At 43.6% G+C, this 18,607-nt stretch overlaps 1 protein-coding gene across 7 annotated transcripts in view; it reads left to right on the top strand.

Moving 5' to 3' along the window:
- Positions 1–465: 465 nt before the first annotated feature.
- The window catches only part of GOT1L1 (glutamic-oxaloacetic transaminase 1 like 1), a 40,518-nt gene continuing 22,376 nt past the window's right edge, over positions 466–18,607 (top strand). For 3 of the 7 annotated variants that reach the window (XR_013352973.1, XR_013352972.1, XR_013352971.1), the window contains exons 1-8: positions 8,562–8,797; positions 9,495–9,676; positions 10,230–10,341; positions 10,586–10,695; positions 10,911–11,003; positions 11,096–11,246; positions 12,364–12,529; positions 13,034–13,176. Coding sequence is in view for 4 of the 7 variants with exons in the window: in XM_077849153.1 (XP_077705279.1) it covers positions 8,683–8,797; positions 9,495–9,676; positions 10,230–10,341; positions 10,586–10,695; positions 10,911–11,003; positions 11,096–11,246; positions 12,364–12,529; positions 13,034–13,176; positions 13,416–13,564 (1,221 nt within the window). In the remaining 3 variants the exon portion in view is untranslated. Of the gene's footprint in view, positions 1,096–8,561; positions 8,798–9,494; positions 9,677–10,229; positions 10,342–10,585; positions 10,696–10,910; positions 11,004–11,095; positions 11,247–12,363; positions 12,530–13,033; positions 13,177–13,415; positions 13,623–18,607 lie in introns of those variants that run through there. The other 4 variants (XM_077849155.1, XM_077849153.1, XM_077849157.1 and 1 more) reach the window with 4 other exon arrangements.

Here is an 18,607-nt window from a genome sequence, read left to right as displayed (position 1 = left end):
CTGAGGAGGAATCCCATTCCTCTTTCCTAGCTTCTGATGGTTCTGAAATTTTTAGCATTCCTTGGCTTGTAGACATACAATATTCCAATCTCTACCTCTGACACACATGTGTGTCTCTCTTCTGTCCTTTTAGGGACACATGTCATTGGATTTAGAGCCTATCCTAATCCAGGATAATCTCATCTCAAGATCCTTAACTTAATTATATTTGCAAAGACCCTTAATCCAAATATGGGGATGCCTGGGTTGCTTAGTGGTTAAGAACCTGCCTTTGGCCCAGGGCATGGTCCTGGAGTCCTAGGATCGAGTCCCACATCAGGCTCCCTGCATGGAGTCTGCTTCTCTCTCTGCCTATGTCTCTGCCTCTCTCTCTCCATGTTTCTCATGAATAAATAAATAAAATCTTTTTAAAAATCCAAATAAGAAAAAAAAATAATAAAAAATAAAAAATCCAAATAAGGTCAGGTTCTGAGACTGCAGGTTGACATATATTTGGGAACTACCATTAGAGACACTTGTAAATCCTTTACCTGGGAGTTCTGGTTCTGAAGATTATAATCCACTTCAGTCACCCCTCAGGAAAGAGCTGTTTGCTCCAGAAGCACTTAGACTCTGCGGTAAGGCAGGATTCTGAGAATACCCAAGGACTCATGTCCTTATATAATTCCCTCCCCTTGAATATGGGTGGGACCTGTAATTTGCTTCTAAGAAATATAATATGACAAAGTGATGGAATATCACTTCTGTGATTATATTATATGGCAGAGATGAAAGGACTTCAAGGTTTAAGGTCTAATCAATTGACTTAAGTTAATAAAAAGGCAGATTATCCTGGGTGGGCCTGACCTAATTAGGCTAGCCCTTTAAAAGAAGGTCATAAGTCAGAGATAGAAGAAGTCAGAAAGATACCGTTGCTGATCTTGAAGAAGCTAACCACCATGAGTTCCACAACTGCAAAGAAGTGGATCCTGCCAACAGTCACATGAGTTGGAAGAAGACACTCAGCCTCAGATGAGACTGCAGCCCCGGCTGACATCTTCACTGTACCCTGGTGGGACCCTAAGCAGAAGACTCTTGAGACATGGAAACTATGAGGTAATAAATGTGTGTTATTCTAAGCTGTTAAATTTGTAGTAATTTGTTATATAAAAATAGAAAACAAATGCAGATTCACTGCACAATTCTGCCCAAGGCTTCTTTTCTAACAGTCCTTCTCTGGTAGTGTTTTGTTGTTGTTGTTGTTGTTGTTTTTAAGTTTATTTGCTTAAGCAATCTCTACACCTAACGTGGTGTTGGATCTCATGACCCCGGATCAGGAGTTGCGCACTCCACTGACAGAGCCAGCCAGGTGCCTCTCTCTGGTGGTGTTTGTAAAGATTTCTCATCAAAACCCAAAATACAATGGACCACAAGCTCAGGAAGATCTCATGACCTGCCACGGGTTACTATTCTTCCAGAGAACTATTGGAGACTCATGCTTGGGTGTCTGAGGAACTGGGTCTTTCAGTCTTTGTCATTCACAGTGGCCTTAGGGCCAGTCATTCTATGATTTCTTGGCCTATACACATCTTTTAAAGAAAATTAGGAGCTAAAAGTTCAAAAGCAATTTACTTCTGAGTTGCTAGTGAGGAGCCACCCTTCATCCCACAAAGACACAGCAAACATAGTTCCCAAAGTCTCTTTAGCAAGAACCAAGTTGAAATATCGTTGCTTCCGCTGTTGGTATTCCCAGAAGGGGGTAGGGATGGGTCACTTCTTCCCAGGGAAGAGAGAAGTGGGAACAGGAGAGCTTTACATCAGCTCAACACCACCCTCAGTGTCTCTAGTTTCTCTCCAGTTGCTGGGTCATGTGAGTGAGCCCTTCCTCCCAGGCCTCCCCCTGGGTCCAAGTCTGAACTTAATTGATGTTGGAACATTGTGCCAGAACCACAGGGAGGGAGACTGGGGAACTAAGGGAAGCGTAGGCAGCTGCTTTTCCAATGGAGAAATTCCTACCATTTTTGGGGAAGGAGAAACATATGGAGCTGATGGTGAACTTTACTGCTCCAACAACCTCAAGATCCAGAGTCTAGCTGAGTGAGGGATTCCTCTAATTTTCAGGAAAGAACTAGTTTTTTTTTTTTTAAAGATTTATTTATTTGAAAAAGAGAGAGAGAGAGAAAGTGTGTGTGCACGTGAGCACTCCACACGCACTCCAGCGGGGGAGGGGCAGAGGGAGAAGGAGAGAGAATCTCAAGCAGAATCCCCACTGTGCATGGAGCTGGATGGATGAACAGATGGATATGATGCAGGGTTCCATCCCAGGACCCTGAAATCATGACCTAACCTGAAACCAAGAGTCGCAGGTTTAACTGACTGAGCCAGCCAGGTGTCCTGGGAAGGACTAGTCCTAAGAACAAACTAGTTCTTATCCCTAGCCTGCTCTTATGTCATCCCCTTGGTAGGGTTGGTGGATAGCTGGTATTGACTTGGGTGGTCTGGCATTAGACTTCTGACCTCATAAAATGAAAAAATATTTAAACTTTGCCTTTGTTGTCCTTTAACATTTCTTGCAAGTTGATGTAATGAAAAATTCTTAAAAAAAACAGGAGATAGAAAAATTGTACAAAAATAAATGCAAATTATTATTGACACTTAAGATATTGTTTAAGTTAAGCAGATATTTTTCAGGACTATCCCTGCTTGCCAATACCTCCCTCAATGCTTGGTCTGGCGCCTGGTATTTTTAGGGAGGACAACTGGCAAGTTTACCCATTAGCCACTGCCATAGCTCAGGCCCTCATCACTTCTTAACCAAATTAACTAAAATAGTCTCCACTTGGCCTGCTGAGTTCTGGCTACCCTCCAATTCATCCTCCACAAGCCCCCAGAGAGATTCTTCTAAAATATAAATCTGACAATGTCATTCCCTTTCTTAAAATCATTCAATGGCTTTCTAAAGCGTTTTGTGGTAAGATTCAGACCCCTCAACATAGAGGTGTGACATTAAATGGACAGTGCCTACCTTCCTTACCTGACTTCCCATCACTCTCCTCCCCCATACGCTATTATTCCAACCATACTAACATTACTAAAGAACTCATTTCTTCTTGTCTTTGTATCTTCACACAGACTGTACCCTCTGTCATCCATTTAAACACAGATTGTACACTGTCTTCATCCATCTCAGCAGTAACAGAGAGAATAGAGTCTACATACATTACGAGATAAAACTGATACAGTTTTCCAAGGACTAGAATGTAGGGTGTAAAAGAAAAAAAGAAGTTAAGGATGAGACCAGGATTTTTGGCCTGACCGCCTGGTTGAATGGACTTGCCATTTACCAAAGTGGGAAAGAAGGGGACAAGGGAGATGGGATATGAAACTATGAGTTAGTTTCATAAACACAATAAATTTGAAAAATTATTAATTATTTGTTGGAATATGGATAGGCATTTGGATTTCCAAATCTGTAAGTTAGGAGAAAAGTTGGAACTGGATATATAAATTTGACAGATGGATATTTAAGCTCATGGAGGTGGATAAGCTCACCTGCATGGTGCCCATAGACAGAGGAGAGAAAAATTCAGAGTGTATCAGATCAACACACTGTACACCTTAAACTTACACAGTGTTTATTATATGTCAGTTGGATCTCAATAAAGCTGGGAAAAAATAAAACAACTCCGGGCATGAAAAAAGAAAAGAATTCCGAGTACCAAGCCCTGGAGTATTACAACATTTAGAGGTCAGAAATAGAAGGAACCCGCAAAGCCAACTGAGAAGCAGCAGCAGTAGGGTGAAAGAAGAAGCAACAGTAAGTAGGGAAGGGATGCCGTGGGAAGGAAGTATTTTAAGAAGGAAGTGGCCAGTTGTGTCATACACTGCTGACACACCAAATAAGAAGAGGACTGAGAACACACCATTGGATTTGATAACGCAGCCATTTGTGACCTTGATAAGAGGAGCTTTGGTGGTGAAGTGATGCGGGGGGGGGCTCAACAGAAATTGGAAGATGAAGAAATGGAGACAGAAAGTATAAAACATTCTTTCCATAGCTACTGTTCTGAAGGGGATCAGAGATGTGGTGGGTTGATGATCTCATTGTCATCTTAGTTAATCTGGGCATCCTGTTTCCCAGAATTCTTATTAGATTTCAGGTTAAAGTTGACCAAAAGAGGAGAAACTTGCCCAAGATATTAAAGTCAGAAGTGAAGTGGTGCCCTTTAATACTCGAAGGACTTCAGAGTGAGATATAGAAAGCAGAGGACTGTGAGGTTGGGGCTAGTCACTGCATCATCTGATGTTCAGCAGTAGGATCCCCATCTGTTTCCCTTTGTGGTCTGATGGTGGCCATGCTTCCTGCTCCAAATCTCCAGCATCCCTATCCAGTATGTGAACTACCATAGATCTTTTCAATAAATCCTTCTTAATCATAAATCAGCTAGAGTTCCTTTCTGTTGCTTGCAACCAAGAATCTAAAGGGATACTGACAGGAATCAGAGACTTGAGCCAACTAACAAATGTGTTTTTCCCAATTTCTCATCCCATGCTGTTGGTGTCATTTGGTGGGATTTCCTACATGGCAGGGCCAGTAGCTTCTGAGAGCTTTTGGATTGTTTCCTTACAGCTCTATGACTAGAGAGTAATGAAAGGCTCTTCTCCACCAGTTCCAACAAGACTCCAAGAGCCCAGGCTTGAACCACATGCGTCTTCTCCCAGCAAGCGCTGGCACTGGGGAATCACAGACCAAAGCTGGGGAATGGGGTGGGGGCTGCTACCAGAAAGACTAGGAAAAGGGTTTCCAGGTAGACTTAGTGAAAAATCACCAACTTCCACTTTTGGAAGCTCATCAGCTCATATTTTTTTTCTCCAAACATGTAATTTACCACTCTGGTAAGTGAGAGTTTATTGCTTTGGAGGCTTTAGAGAACGGATCCTCAGCATCCACACTGATGTTTTGTAGTTGTCAGAGTGACCACCAATATCTGTGGCAGTGGGGAAATGCTGAATCCAAGTGATGTCTTAAGAGACAGATGTGGTTGAGGCGGGTTAGGACTGCATGAATGTGAAGGTATTCTCCCCACCCCAACCCAGTCACACAAGAACACCCTAAGAATGGTCAGGAACAACTGAGAAAGACTATGACCAGCTAGTGATCCATACTGTGTAGGAAAAGGCAGGTTATTCTAGTTATTTTAACCATGTTTGTACCTGGGCTACTGAGAGAGGGGAACTTGGGGCTATGTACACTCCATTCCCAGTTATGGGCTAATCAGCTCCCAGGCAGAGCCTCTGGCATAAGCCAGTTAACTCCTCTGTGATGACTTCCCACCTCCTGTCACACTACATGGTCTGGGGTAGTCCAAAGAAAAACTTCCCTGGGGCACCTGGGTGGCTCAGTCGATTAAGCAACTGCCTTTGTCTCAGGTCATAATCCCAGTCATGGGATAGAGCCCCTGCATCAGGCTCCCTGCTCAGCTGGGGGTGGGGGGTGGGGGCCGGGGAGGTCTGCTTCTTCCTCTGCCCCTCACCTCGTTCTTGCTTTCTCTCTCTCTCACTCAAATAATGAAATAAAATCTTAAAACAAAACAAAACAACTATCCTGCATCCTATTGCTGCTGAGACAGCAATGAGGACCCTGGATGTTTAATGGATTTGGAAGCACAAACATAAAGACTTTGGAATGGATAATGCAGTGAACACTTGCTCACCACCTTCCTAGCATCCCTTCTCCCCTCTCCCATTTTTAAGAACACTTGAGATCTCTTTTAGGGAAACCTTCTGTCCTTCTTAGTTGTGTGGTCTGGGAGAGATCCACCCCACTGTCAGCTCTAGGTGATTTATTTAAACTCACTAGAGTATCCCATCCTTGACCATGATAAGATCAGAGATGGGCCAGTGACTCACTGCAGCCAAGAGAAAGGAAAAAGGGGCCTGGGAGCTTCTGGGAAGGAAACGTCCTCATTCTTCCAGGGACCTAAGAGAAGAGTTGTTCTCCCTTCCTCTGGATAGTAAAGGTGTAATGCCTGGAAAGGCTGCATCCATTTTTAAAAACATAAACAGGTTTTGAATGGGAAATCTATGCATTTTGTTCAGCATTTCCCAAGTGTACAGTGAAAAGCAAGTCAGCCTTCTTCCCTGTCCTTGTCCATCAGCCACTCAGTTCTACTTTCCAGAGGCATTCACAGTTACCTGCTACTGGTGTATCCTTCCAGAGCTTTTCCATGCATATGCACATGCAAATGTGTCTTTTATCTTCCACCTCCCGCACCTTCCCAAATGTTCCTGCACTTTGCTCTCTATTCTGTACCTCCCTTGTTTTTACCTAAGGGGGGTATCTCGGAGATTTTTCCACATCTGTACACAGAGGGCTACCTTTTTTTTAAAATAAATTAATTTTTTATTGGTGTTCAATTTACCAACATACAGAATAACACCCAGTGCTCATCCCGTCAAGTGCCCCCCTCAGTGCAGAGGGCTACCTTTAACAGCCGCAGGGAATTCTGTTATATGGATGTCCCATTATTAATTTAAGTATCCATTTGGTAGTTGGCATTTCATTTATTTGCAAATAGAGCTGTGATATAAATTTCTTTCAAATGCATATCATTTTACACTGGCTACATTCACTCTTGCTCCTCTGTGCCCAGAGTCAGCTGAAGAACAAAGCTGAAGCGTCCAGAAGAGCAGAACCAAGGAAATCACAGGGAATTAAGCTGGAGCCTTGGTGACACTTTGACACTCTGGACTGAACTGTGATTCAAGTCAGATGTGCCTTGGCCTGCCCAGTTATAGACAAAATAAATGATCTCTCTTGCTTAAGCTAGTTTGGGTTGGGTTTTTTATTACTTGCAACAGAAACAGTGCTGATGGTGCACATGTTGAAATTCTCACAACTGAAATGTGAAGTGAGAAATGTGTGATGACAATTACATGTAAATTTTGATAATAATTATCTTAAAATATAAACATCATAAAAGAGAAACTGGGAAGGGGGTACACCAAAATGTTAACTGTGGTTGTAGATTGTTTGTAGCAAATCAGTGTTTTTCATTACCGATGAAGTTTTGAGGTTTTTGAGGTTTTAAGGTTTTCTACAATAATAGGGGTGATTTTCATAATCATTTGTTGCAAAGCAGGTTCCCAAAACACAGCCTGAGGAAAGAATTTGGAGGTCATGATCTGCAGAGGGAGTACACTGTAGGAGGAAGCTATAAAGAAGTGGAATCACGAGGGGGACAGGAGGTCTCACAAGGATGTGGTCCTAGGTTAAGTCTAGCCTTCACTTGATTTGGAGGTGGGCCATGAAGTGCAAATCGAGCCAAGAGACATCCCAAGACAAGAGGCTTGGCCTGGCTGAGATAGTCATTGGCTGTCCCCGCTCCCCGGTTGGTGGGGGTATAAACTGCCAGGTGGTTTCCAGGTGAGCTGACCCCCTGTTAGCCAACGACTATTTTCCAGAGAAGGTGGATCTGGAAGAGAAGCCTTATCTACCAGTTGGGCTGTAAAGGGTATCTTCGGGAGACACCAGCAGTGTCCACAATAATCACTTACAAAGTTATTTTTAAAAAATAAAAGAAGAAAGCAAAATGCAAGACTGATCTTACAGAGGCCTTCTCTGTCTACACTTGATTTCTGCCATCTACACTTGCTGCTCGGCCACCACTGACACAGTTAACCAATGTGAAGTCTTGACTCTAGAATTGAGAGAAAATAGGATTGGCTTCCTGAATTGAAGATTACACTGTTTCTAAACATAGGATTCTTTATTTAAAGTAACTATGGGGGCAGCCCCGGTGGCTCAGCGGTTTATTGCCGCCTTCGGCCCAGGATGTGATCCTGGAGACCTGGGATCGAGTCCCACATCAGGCTCCCTGCATGGAGCCTGTTTCTCCCTCTGCCTGTGTCTCTGCCTCTCTCTCTCTCTCTCTCTCTCTCTCTCTGTTTCTCATGAATAAATGAAAAAAAATTAAAAAAGAAAAAAAAAACTATGGAAGGGATGCCTGGATGACTCAGTGGTTTAGCGCCTCCCTTTGGCCCAGGGCGTGACCCTGGAGTCCCGGGATCAAGTTCCACATTGGACTCCCTGCATGGAGCCTGCCTCTCCCTCTGCCTGTGTGTCTCTGCCTCTCTTTTTGTGTCTCTCATGAATAAATAAAATCTTAAAAAAAACTATGGAAGAAAACAGTGTTTTCCTTCTATTACTTTTAAAATCTGGGGCCCTTAGCAAAATGAAAGTAGGAGCTTTTTAAATATATCCTTCCACTTGCATTATTGCTAGGTCTGAGGTTTTCACTTCTGCAGGAGAAGCCCTCTGGTGGCCCATGGGCTGCCTGCCTTGCCCTGTCTTCTAAGGGGCTGCCTTGTTACTTTGAATTGGGCAACTGGGAGCCAGAGAAAGAAGGTGCCTGGGAATTCCAGGTCCTCTGTCCCTCCCCCCACCATCTCTGCCCACTTGTTCAGGGAATCCTCCTCAACTGCCACAGAATATTCCCATACATAGATAGCCTTGGGGGATCGCCACCAAAGAGACTGGGACTGGTAGGGTTCTGTTGCTCTGGTAACCAGTTGTCCAGAGCCTCTGCACTGGATCTGCCAGGGTTCCGGGAAGAGACAAGCCTGGCTGGGCCAGGCTTAGAGGAAGTCTTTGGGGCAGGAGCAGGGAACAGCCTAGTCTTGGCTGTACTTTTTATCTCAGTGATGCCCACCCTTTCTGTGTTCCTGGATGTGCCCTTGGCCCAGAAGCTAGAAGGCAGCTTGTTAAAGACCTATAAGCAAGACGATTGTCCTAAGAAGATTTTCTTGGCCTATAGAGGTAGATACCTTGTAGTTTTGGTGTGTAAGACTTAGTACTCATATCATGATCACCCCCAGAGGACAGTATTGCACTGCCAAAGAGGACTTGGGAGATATAACCCACACCTCTTCAAGCAGAGAACTCTGTTCTTGTTAACAGAATTGCCCAGTGGGGAAAAGCGCAAAAGATTCCCAGGTCATTCTGTGCCTTTTGTCCTTCACTGGGGTCTTCCAGGGATTTGGTGTGTGCTATGGCTTCTTCTCTTCAGCTTGATGCTTGGGAGCCTGCATGGGCACTACACTTCTTCAGGCTCTTCCTTCTCCCCTCCTCTGAACTAAGGGTGGTTCCCCCAAATGACTCTTCTGAAATACAGCCAACCTTCCCCAATGTGAAAGTCAGGGTTGCCTTTGCTTATCCTCGTGTGTCTATAACTTCCATGTGGTATGTCATGTTTGCCCTTTAAAGCGGCATAAATTTAAAAAAATGGCCTAGGCTTCAGCTATCTTTAAAAAGACAAAAATTATACATATTCACTAATAGTACATTGTTTTTTAAAGGGGAAGTGAAAAAAAAAGAAAGATGTCTTTTCCTAGGCAACTTTTCAAAGCCCCAAGAAAGCCAGGACCAATGCATTGTTTGTGGGCTGTCTACAGAGCCCTGACTTGGAGGCCCTGAGGCCGGGCATCCAGAGCTCCCTTTATGGTTTCCCTCACAGTCTGCATGACCACTGAAGGCCAACCCTGGGTTTCTTCCGTGGTGCCCAAGATCCGGCTTCAGATATCGCAGGACCCGTCTCTGAACTACGAGTATATGCCAATGATGGGTATGAAATCATTCACGGAGGCCTCCTTGAAACTCCTCTTTGGAAAGTACAACCAAGTCATTGTGGAGAACAGGGTGAGGTGAAGGGCCCTTTGCTTATCCACCCAGACACAGGAAGTGGAGCTCTGGGGCCCTGGAGCTCTCCTTGGCATTGACAGAGGAGACACCTGAGATTCAGAGTCCAGAGACTTAGTCAGTGGAGGGCAAAGCCAGGATCAGAACTTGGAGCCCCTGTTCTCTGCACCAGCCTACACTGTGGATGTACAAGCTCTTTCAAGAAAGGAACAGTCTGGAAGCTCTTTCAAAAAAGGAATAATCTGAATCTGAGGCAGTACTAACATTATTACTCTTTTTTTATTTTTATTTTTATTATTTTTTTAAAGATTTTATTTATTTATTCATAGAGACACAGAGAAAGAGAGAGAGGCAGAGACACAGGCAGAGGGAGAAGCAGGCTCCATGCAGAGAGCCCAACGTGGGACTTGATCCAGGGTCTCCAGCATCACCCACTGGGCTGCAGGCGGGGCTAAACCGCCTTGGGCCGAAGGCAGACTTTAAGCCACTGAGCCACCCAGGGATCCCTATGATTACTCTTAAAGAATTATGTCTGCTTATTTTCTGCTGGCAGGTAGGGGGCGTGCACACTGTTGGTGACAATGGTGCCTTCCAACTTGGGGCCCAGTTCCTCAAAATCTGGCGTAAAGATTCTCGAATAGTTTACATCATTTCTTCTAAAAAAGGTGAGTATTATGCAAAATGAGGGTGACAGAAGACCCCTCTCTCCTGTTCCTGATTTCCACCCCATTCACAATCTTCACGTTGCCTTTCTCACTCTCTGTCATGAGCAAGATGGTGGACAAGCCAAGCATGCTCATCCCTTTCCTGTTATTGCCTCACCTTCAGCCAGTGACCCTCAGACCCATTCTCTTACATGTCTGCCTCCATTTCCTCTGTACCAGCTGAAGGGGGGCTGTGTTCCTACAGAATCACATGGACTCGTCTTCCAGGACATGGGCTTTACAGTTTGTGAATACTCCTTGTGGGATTCCAAGCAGCTGTGCATGGACCCCAATGTGCTTCTCGATGTGGCAGAGGTAGGGGGCCCTGCTCAGAATCTTCTCCCCAGACCTGATTACGATTTTATTTTCCTTTCATCCCCTCCTCCCTTGTCGTCATGGAAGGCCTTTACTAGGCTTGGATTTGCCTGGCCCTTTAGTAGGAACCAACATGGAGGATCACTTCTCCATGTGTCCTAGTGCCACTCCCACCTGGTAGGGGAAGTACCTGATGAGACAGTGTCTACCTGCAGCAGGCCCCGCATGGCTGTATCTTTGTGATTGGGAACATTGGTGACTGCAAGTTGACACAGAGTCAGTGGGCAAGGTTGATAGCCAGCATGAAGGTGAGCCCAACATCTGGCCGACTTTCCTCCCTCTCTCCATCTACCATCTCCTCCACTGACCTCATTCTTTTTCCATTTTTCTTTCTCTACAGAGCAAGCAGATATTCCCATTTTTTGACATTCCTTATCAAGGTTTGTCCACCGGGAACTTGGAGGAAGATACTGGATTCTTACAATACTTTGTGTCTCAGGACTTTGAGTTCTTCTGCAGCCAGTCTCTGTCCAAGATTTTTGGCATCTATGGTATGCTATGGGCAGGAGGGGAAGGGAAGTCCTAGTGCTGAAGTGGTGCCAATAGCCAAGGCACAAATGATGTGTTTGACATCTCCCGCCCTCTGGAGAGAGCCAAGGCCTCCAGAGAGAGCACCCATGGAGGCAGAAGGGAAGAGCACTGAGCTACAAGTCAGGTTCTGTGATACCCTCTCAGCTCAGCTCCTAAAACTAGCTACTAAAACTGACTCCAGGGATCCCTGGGTGGCTCAGCGGTTTAGCACCTGCCTTGGGCCCAGGGTGTGATCCTGGAAACCCAGGATAGAGTCCCACATCAGGCTCCCTCTGTGGAGCCTGCTTCTCCCTTTGCCTGTGTCTCTGCCTCTCTCTCTCTCTCTGTGTCTCTCATGAATAAATAAATAAAATCTTTAAAAAAATAAAATAAAACTGACTCCAGTTATAAAATAAAATAAAATAAAATAAAATAAAATAAAATTGACTCCAGTTATTTTTTTTAAAGATTTTATTTATTTATTTATTTATGAGAGACACACAGAGAGAGAGAGAGAGGCAGAGACACAGGCAGAGGGAGAAGCAGGCTTCTCGCAGGGAGCCCGATGTGGAACTTGAACCTGGAACTCCGGGATCACGCCCTGAGCTGAAGGCAGATGCTCAACTGCTGAGCCACCCAGGTGTCCCTGACTCCAGTTATTTTTAAAAATTTATTTAACTTTTATAGAGGGAGAGAGGGAGGAAAGGCAGAGGGAGAGAGGGAGAGTGAAACTCAAGGAGCTTGATTTCATGACCCTGAGATCATGACTTGAGCCAAAAGTAAGAGTTGGGTGCTTAACTGACTGAGCCACCCAGGTGCCCCAAGACTGACTCCAGTTAAATCATTTCCCCTTTGGGCTTCTGTTTCCTCAGCTATAAGATGAGGGGGAGGGCTTAGTGATCTTTGAGACTCTTACTTATAGCTATCTTTTCTGGAAGAAGAGCCTCTGACAACTTCCTGGGGTCTGGATATCTGCTTGGCTGTGCCGGGAGGAGGGCCAGGTAGCCCAACCCTCTCTTCTGCAGGTTGAAGGTAGAGTCATAAGGGAAAACCCTGGTCATAGAGGAGACTTAGGGGCTGTCTGTCCCAATGCTGCAGATGAAGGAGTGGGGGTCCTGGTCGTGGTGGCACTCAACAACCAGCTCCTGCTATGCGTCCTCTCCCAGCTGATGAATCTCACCCAGGCCCTGTGGCTAAACCCTCCTACTAGAGGTGCTCGCATTATCACCTCCATCCTCTGTAACCCTGCTCTTCAGGGGGAATGGTAAGGGGAAAGGGTGGGGGCAGGAAGGGATGGCAGAGTCTCTAGACCTACGTATAGACTTGCTGGTTCACAGAATTCTCCCGACCCAGTTGCCTCTTTGACTCCATTCATTCATCAACATTTGCTGAGGACTCATTGTATACCAATAGCAGGGGCTATGTCAAAGATTGCTTTACTTTGGGGGAGTGGGTGATAGGACATTCTTTGGGATATAGTCCAATGAATTATTTGAACCCTTTCAGATTGCAGGAGGTTAGGCAGCATCAAGGACTTGCTATTCTGCAAAATCTGCCTACAAGCCTACTTGGCTTACTTAAATTAATATGAGCTGAAACTCTCCTCCCATTTGTAACCAACCAACCCTGGGCCCTGGGCCCTGGGCTCCACTAGCGTGCCCTCAGGCACTGTGGTTGGGGCTTCTGAAGGCAAGAAGAGAGGAATGGAAATGAGGAGGTTGAGAGCAGGGGAAAGCTCTTTAATTTCTTGCTCTCTTTCCTTTGGCAGGAAGCAGAGTCTGAAAGAGCTTGTAGAGAACATCATGCTGATCAAGGAAAAGGTGAAGGAGAAGCTCCGGCTCCTGGGAACCCCTGGCTCTTGGGATCACATCACAGACCAGAACGGGCCCCAGAGCTATCTTGGACTCAACTGTAAGTGTCTAGGAGGATATAGCTTCCCCTTTATGACCATTGAATTGTATTTGAGTATTAAACTTCACGGACCAGGTGACCAGTCCCCAGCATTGCCTCAGAGTTTGATTCTTTCCTGAGAGAAGTAGAGCTGTATTAAAGACCCTTCTGGATCCCCAGAAATGCTGACACTTCCTATCCCCTGTAATACACCCTGACTAGAGGGGAGTTAGTATCTCAGACCCTGTGATTATCACCAGCCCAAAAGGTGGAATACCTGGTCAAGAAAAAGCATATCTACATCCCTAAGAACGGTCGGATCAACTTCACCTGTATCAATGCCTGGAACATAGATTATATCACTCAGAGCATCAACGAGGCTGTCCTCTCCCCCGAGGGCTCAGAGTAATGTCTTCAGAAAATCAATGACTCCTAGTTTGAATAAAAAGCTTTGGTCTTTGCAAAAATTCTGTACTGATACTCATTGCTACAATTTATTTCTCTGTAAAGTGCTCTCTCTTTCCACCCGTTGATGAAGCATTGGTCTGGACTCAGCAAAGAGAGGTTAAAAAGGCCCAGAGAAGAAGGGAATGTCTATCTTCAATGACCATCTCATATTTATTGAACACCTACTATATTAAGGCCCTGATCTGATGCCTTAGTTTGTTTAGGCTGTTCTCCAAAAATACCAACAAATTCAGTGTCTGGTGAAGGTCCACTTCCTGGTTCATAAACAGCATCTTCTAGCTGTAACATCACATGGTGGAAAAGCTCTCCCTAGAGCTTCCTTTATAAAGGCACTAATCCCATTCCTCAGGGCTCTGCCTCTATGACCTAACTACATCCAAACCATCTCATTGGAGATTAGGTGTCAACATATGAATTTTGAAGGGGCGCTAACATTCAGATCATAGCATCTGGGCATCAAAAGGAAGGCAAAAAAATTAGGTATGATCCAGTCCTTTTTTTCCAGAAGCTTATAGTCTAGTTGGGAGACAAGCCTTAGTCCTGTTGACTGTTGAAATGTTAAGTAACATTTCAAGGTTGAATGTAATAAAAAGTCACATAGATTATATGGACAGCAAATATGTCAAGAGTTTAGAGAAGAAAAACCTTAATGTGGCCCAGAACTGTTGGGGAAGATCTCAAAAGGAACTACAAATTGGTTTGGAAATTGATGGATTTCTAGGAGTAGTGATACTAGGTAGAAGGGAGCTAGAAGGATATGCCAGGCAGAGAGCAACCAGAGCAATGGTCATTGGCATAATCATAAAATATAATTTTTTAAAGATTTTTATTTATTTATTCGAGAGAGAAAGAGAGAGAGAGAGAGAGGCAGAGACACAGGCAGAGGGAGAAGCAGGCTCCATGCAGGGAGCCTGATGTGGGACTCGATCCTGGGACTCCAGCATCACGCCCTGGGCCAAAGGCAGGTGCTAAACCGCTGAGCCACCCAGGGATCCCAAAATATAATTATTTGTTGGGTGTCTGCTAATGTATGGAACTCTGCAAGCTCCCAAGATACTAAAAGGTATGACAGTCGCTTCTCTTATGGTGACCTCCACCCTAGCTGGGGAGATACAACTTACATGGTAAAAATGTAGTTAAGAATAAAAGATGGCATGTAATATGTGCTAGATGAGTGTCCATAAATGGTTAACTTAGCAAGACTTGCTTGTTCAAACTTTGTCTCAAAGGTCTTTGGGATTGGCCCTTGACTGGCTCCTGGGAAATGAACTCTGAGCTTGGAGTATCCTGCTTAATCAAAGTGGCTTTGTATGCCCAAGATCTTGAGACATGTTTGAGCTCTGGGGGCTGGAGGTTGAGTGATTAAGCTCAGTTACATGGGCACTGCACACCTTTGTGACTAACCATCAATAAAACTTTGAATACCAAAGTTTTGATATCCCTGATTGGCAACACTTTATACATATTTTTACCCATTGGTATTGAATTGAGCTCTGTCTGTGCAAGTTCAATGGGAGAGGACACCTGGAAGCTTGGCTTGATTTCTCCTGGGCTCCATCCAAGGTGATTTTTTTCCTTTGCTCATTTTAGTCTGCATCCTTTCACTGTAATAAACTGTAACATCGGGTACAGCAGCTTTTCTGGGTCTTGCAAATCTTAATAAATCAGAGGCTTGGAGACTCCTGACACATTAACTTAGATGCAGAACTGGGTATAGCACAAGGATTTGGGCAAATGCAATGCAAGTTTCTTTGCGTTCTGTGAAGACTGTTCTTACAGGACTTACAGGCAAGTGATCAGCCTTGTGGGATCGGGCTTTAGATCTCAAAGCCTGTTTGCCAAGACTACTGGGTTCCTGCCTGGAAAATAAATAGTACCTTTCCCATAGATTGTAATTCTTTAGATAGGAGGTGGAGCCTCTGCCTACAGGTCTCATAAGTGAAGAGGATTACAAGCAAATTAATGGAGCAGGTGGGCCAGATCCTGGTTTTTTTTTTTTTTTTTTTTTTTGTAGTGACTAGAGAAGATTTTTAATATATTTAAGTGGTAATTTATTCACATGTATATATTTGTTTCAGGATTTCTTTTCCTTTAGTGCTGCAGGTCTTGGTCATGCTGTTTGGAAGAAGGAATAGATAGACTGGATAAAGAATGAGCAATAGTACAAAGTTCCTGGAGGGAGGGGACCCAAGAGGATTGCCACTGGAGTTTCTAAGTCTAGAGGTTTTTATGAACTCTTCTGGAGTACTATCTTAAACAACCGGGGTGTACTAAGGCATGTAAATCAGGGCTTCGATCACACATTTGTCTACCTATCTGTAGATGGATTTATCTTGAGTCCCTGTGTTTCCCCACAGATGCAAATTCTTCTCTTAGGTCTTCTGAAGACTCCTTTTGTCCTTAGCTTCTAGGAGCGTCTAGCCTAAATGTCAGAAGAACTCTAGAGGAACCCTCAGTGCCTATGGGTGACATGTTTTAACTATTTTCAAAGGTGCGTTAGCATAAAGATAACATTTATTCAACCAGGTTCTCCCAAACTTCTGAGCCTAAGAAAATGATTCTAGTGACTTTTAGGTTATATAGTTTCGACAGCATTGAGCTAACAGAGCAAAACTACTGCCTGTGACCTTTTCTACTAGTGGCTTACATGAGATACAAGGGCTTCTAAGGCTCTCAGCCTAGGATTCTGGCAGGATTTGAGGGAGAGAATGGTTTTCCTCTCACATTTTGTTCCTAGTTAACTTCAAGACCCCATTTTAAAATTTCTTACTCAATATACACTTAAGCCTGCCTTTTTTTATATATATTTTATTTAAATTCAATTTGCCAACATAAAACACCCAGTGCTCATCTTATCATGTGCTTCTTTCGTGCGTTTAAGTCTTCTTTGAAACTAATTTCTGTCTTGATCACCTCTTAAGTTAGTTTCAGATGCCTGATTACTACCCTTTGTTTAAAGTAGTAATGAATTGAAACTTTTTATTATATTTTCAAATACAGTAGGAAAAACTATATAATGAACCCCCTTGCACCCATTATCCTGCTTCAATGATCAAATCACAGCCAATCTTCTTTCTTCTATATCTCCATGTGCACTTCCAAATTATTTTGAAACAAACCATTAATCCACTTTCATTTTTAAATTTAGTATGTACTCCTAGAAGACAAGGGCTCCCCTTTTTAAAATACCCATAATAGAATCAAACAAGGGGTGGTGAAAAGGGAGGTGGGTGGGGTGATGGGGGTGACTGGGTGATGGACACTGAGGGGGGACTTGATGGGATGAGCACTGGGTGTTATGCTATATGTTGTCAAATTGAACTCCAATTAAAAAAATATGGAAAATAAAGTAAAATAAAATACACATAATACTAACATCACACACCTCCAAATCAATAATTATTTCATATTGTCCTACATTTGGTATTCTTAAAAATAGTTGCCTTTTTTTTTAAGGGAGGGAGAGGTGAGGGAAGGGCAGAGGGAGAGAAGGAAGCTTAAGCAGACACCACACTCAGCTCAGAGCTCCATGTGGGGCTCTATCCTACCACCCTGAGATCATGACCTGAGCTGAAATCAAGAGTAAGACACTCAACTGATCAAGGCTCCCAGGTGCCCCAAATAGTGTTTTATAGTTAATCATATATTGTAGTTGATTATTTTGGTGGATTTTATTTTTTTGGTGAGCATTCCTTGACATTCCTCCCATTGAAAAGCAGAGCTTAATTTTCCTTGCCTTGGGAGAATTTCTAACAAAGAGAGTTCAGCAGAAATGATGCTTTGTGACGTCTGTGGCTGTCATGGTTGGTTGTTCAGCTTTTACTAGCTCGCTGTCAGCCTTTGTCTCTCTCAATCTCTCTCTTTCTTGATCTAGTTCTCTTGACTCTTGCTTTCGGAATCAAACCCACCAAACTGTAGACAATCCAAGCAGGCTCGCAGAGAGTCCTGTGTAGGTATGCTGGCCCTGGCCCTAGTGGAGGTCCCACTGACAGCTAGTATCAACCTCTAGACATGTGGTGATTCCAGCCTCCAACCTTCAAGCCATCCCACTGACTGAGCGAAGCAGAGATAAACTGTCCTGCTAGTTCCTTCCCTAATTCCCAATTTATAAGCAAATGAAATGTAGTTATTGCTAAGACACTATGTTTTGGAGTGATTTGTTACACAAGTATATAGATATGTGGAAAAATTATTTTGTCTTTTAGGTCTGTATAGTTTTTTTTCCATGTTTTTTTTTTTAATCTCAAAATTTTTTAAAATTGAAGAGTTGGGTCTTTTGTCCTGTAGGGTTTCCAGACTGAGTTTTGCTGATTCCACCCCCATACTATTATTTAACTGTTCCTCTACCCCCCTGTATTTCTTGAAAATAAGAACTTAAGATTAGAGGCTTGATCAGATTCAGGTTTATTGTTATTATTCCTTGTCTCTGTAAGATCACATCATAGATGGTGGTGGTGTGTTTCATCAGGAAGCACATGATACTAGTTGTTTTTCTGAGATGTTAGCAGTTATTGATTATGCCTAGCTCCATTCATCCATTAGTATTGCAGAATGGTGATGTCCTAAGACTAACATTATTTATTCATTTTTAGCTAGAATACTTTTATGAATAGGAATTTCCTCTCACCATGGTTTGATGAATGTGATCTGCATTTTACATAGGAAAGACAGAATTGGGGCACCTGGGTGACTTGGTTGGTTAAGTGTTTGCCTTCGGCTCAGATCATGATCTCGGGGTCCTGAGATTGAGCCCCACATTGGGCTCCCTGCTCAGTGGGGAGCCTGCTTCTCTCTCTACCTCTGCTGCTCCCCCTGCTTGTGCTTTCTCATTCTCTGTGTCAAATAAATAAATAAAATCTTTTTAAAAAATAAAAAGGAAAGGCAGAATTAATACTTGATTGTCCTACCATTTACCAGTTTTATTTATTTATTTATTTATTTATTTATTTATTTATTTATTTATTTAAAAGATTTTGTTTATTTA

This window comes from Canis aureus, chromosome 15 (assembly GCF_053574225.1).
Source record: "Canis aureus isolate CA01 chromosome 15, VMU_Caureus_v.1.0, whole genome shotgun sequence".
NCBI lineage: Eukaryota > Metazoa > Chordata > Mammalia > Carnivora > Canidae > Canis > Canis aureus.
Note: the sequence above shows the minus strand (reverse complement) of the source record. Positions and strands in the feature narration are given on the sequence as shown.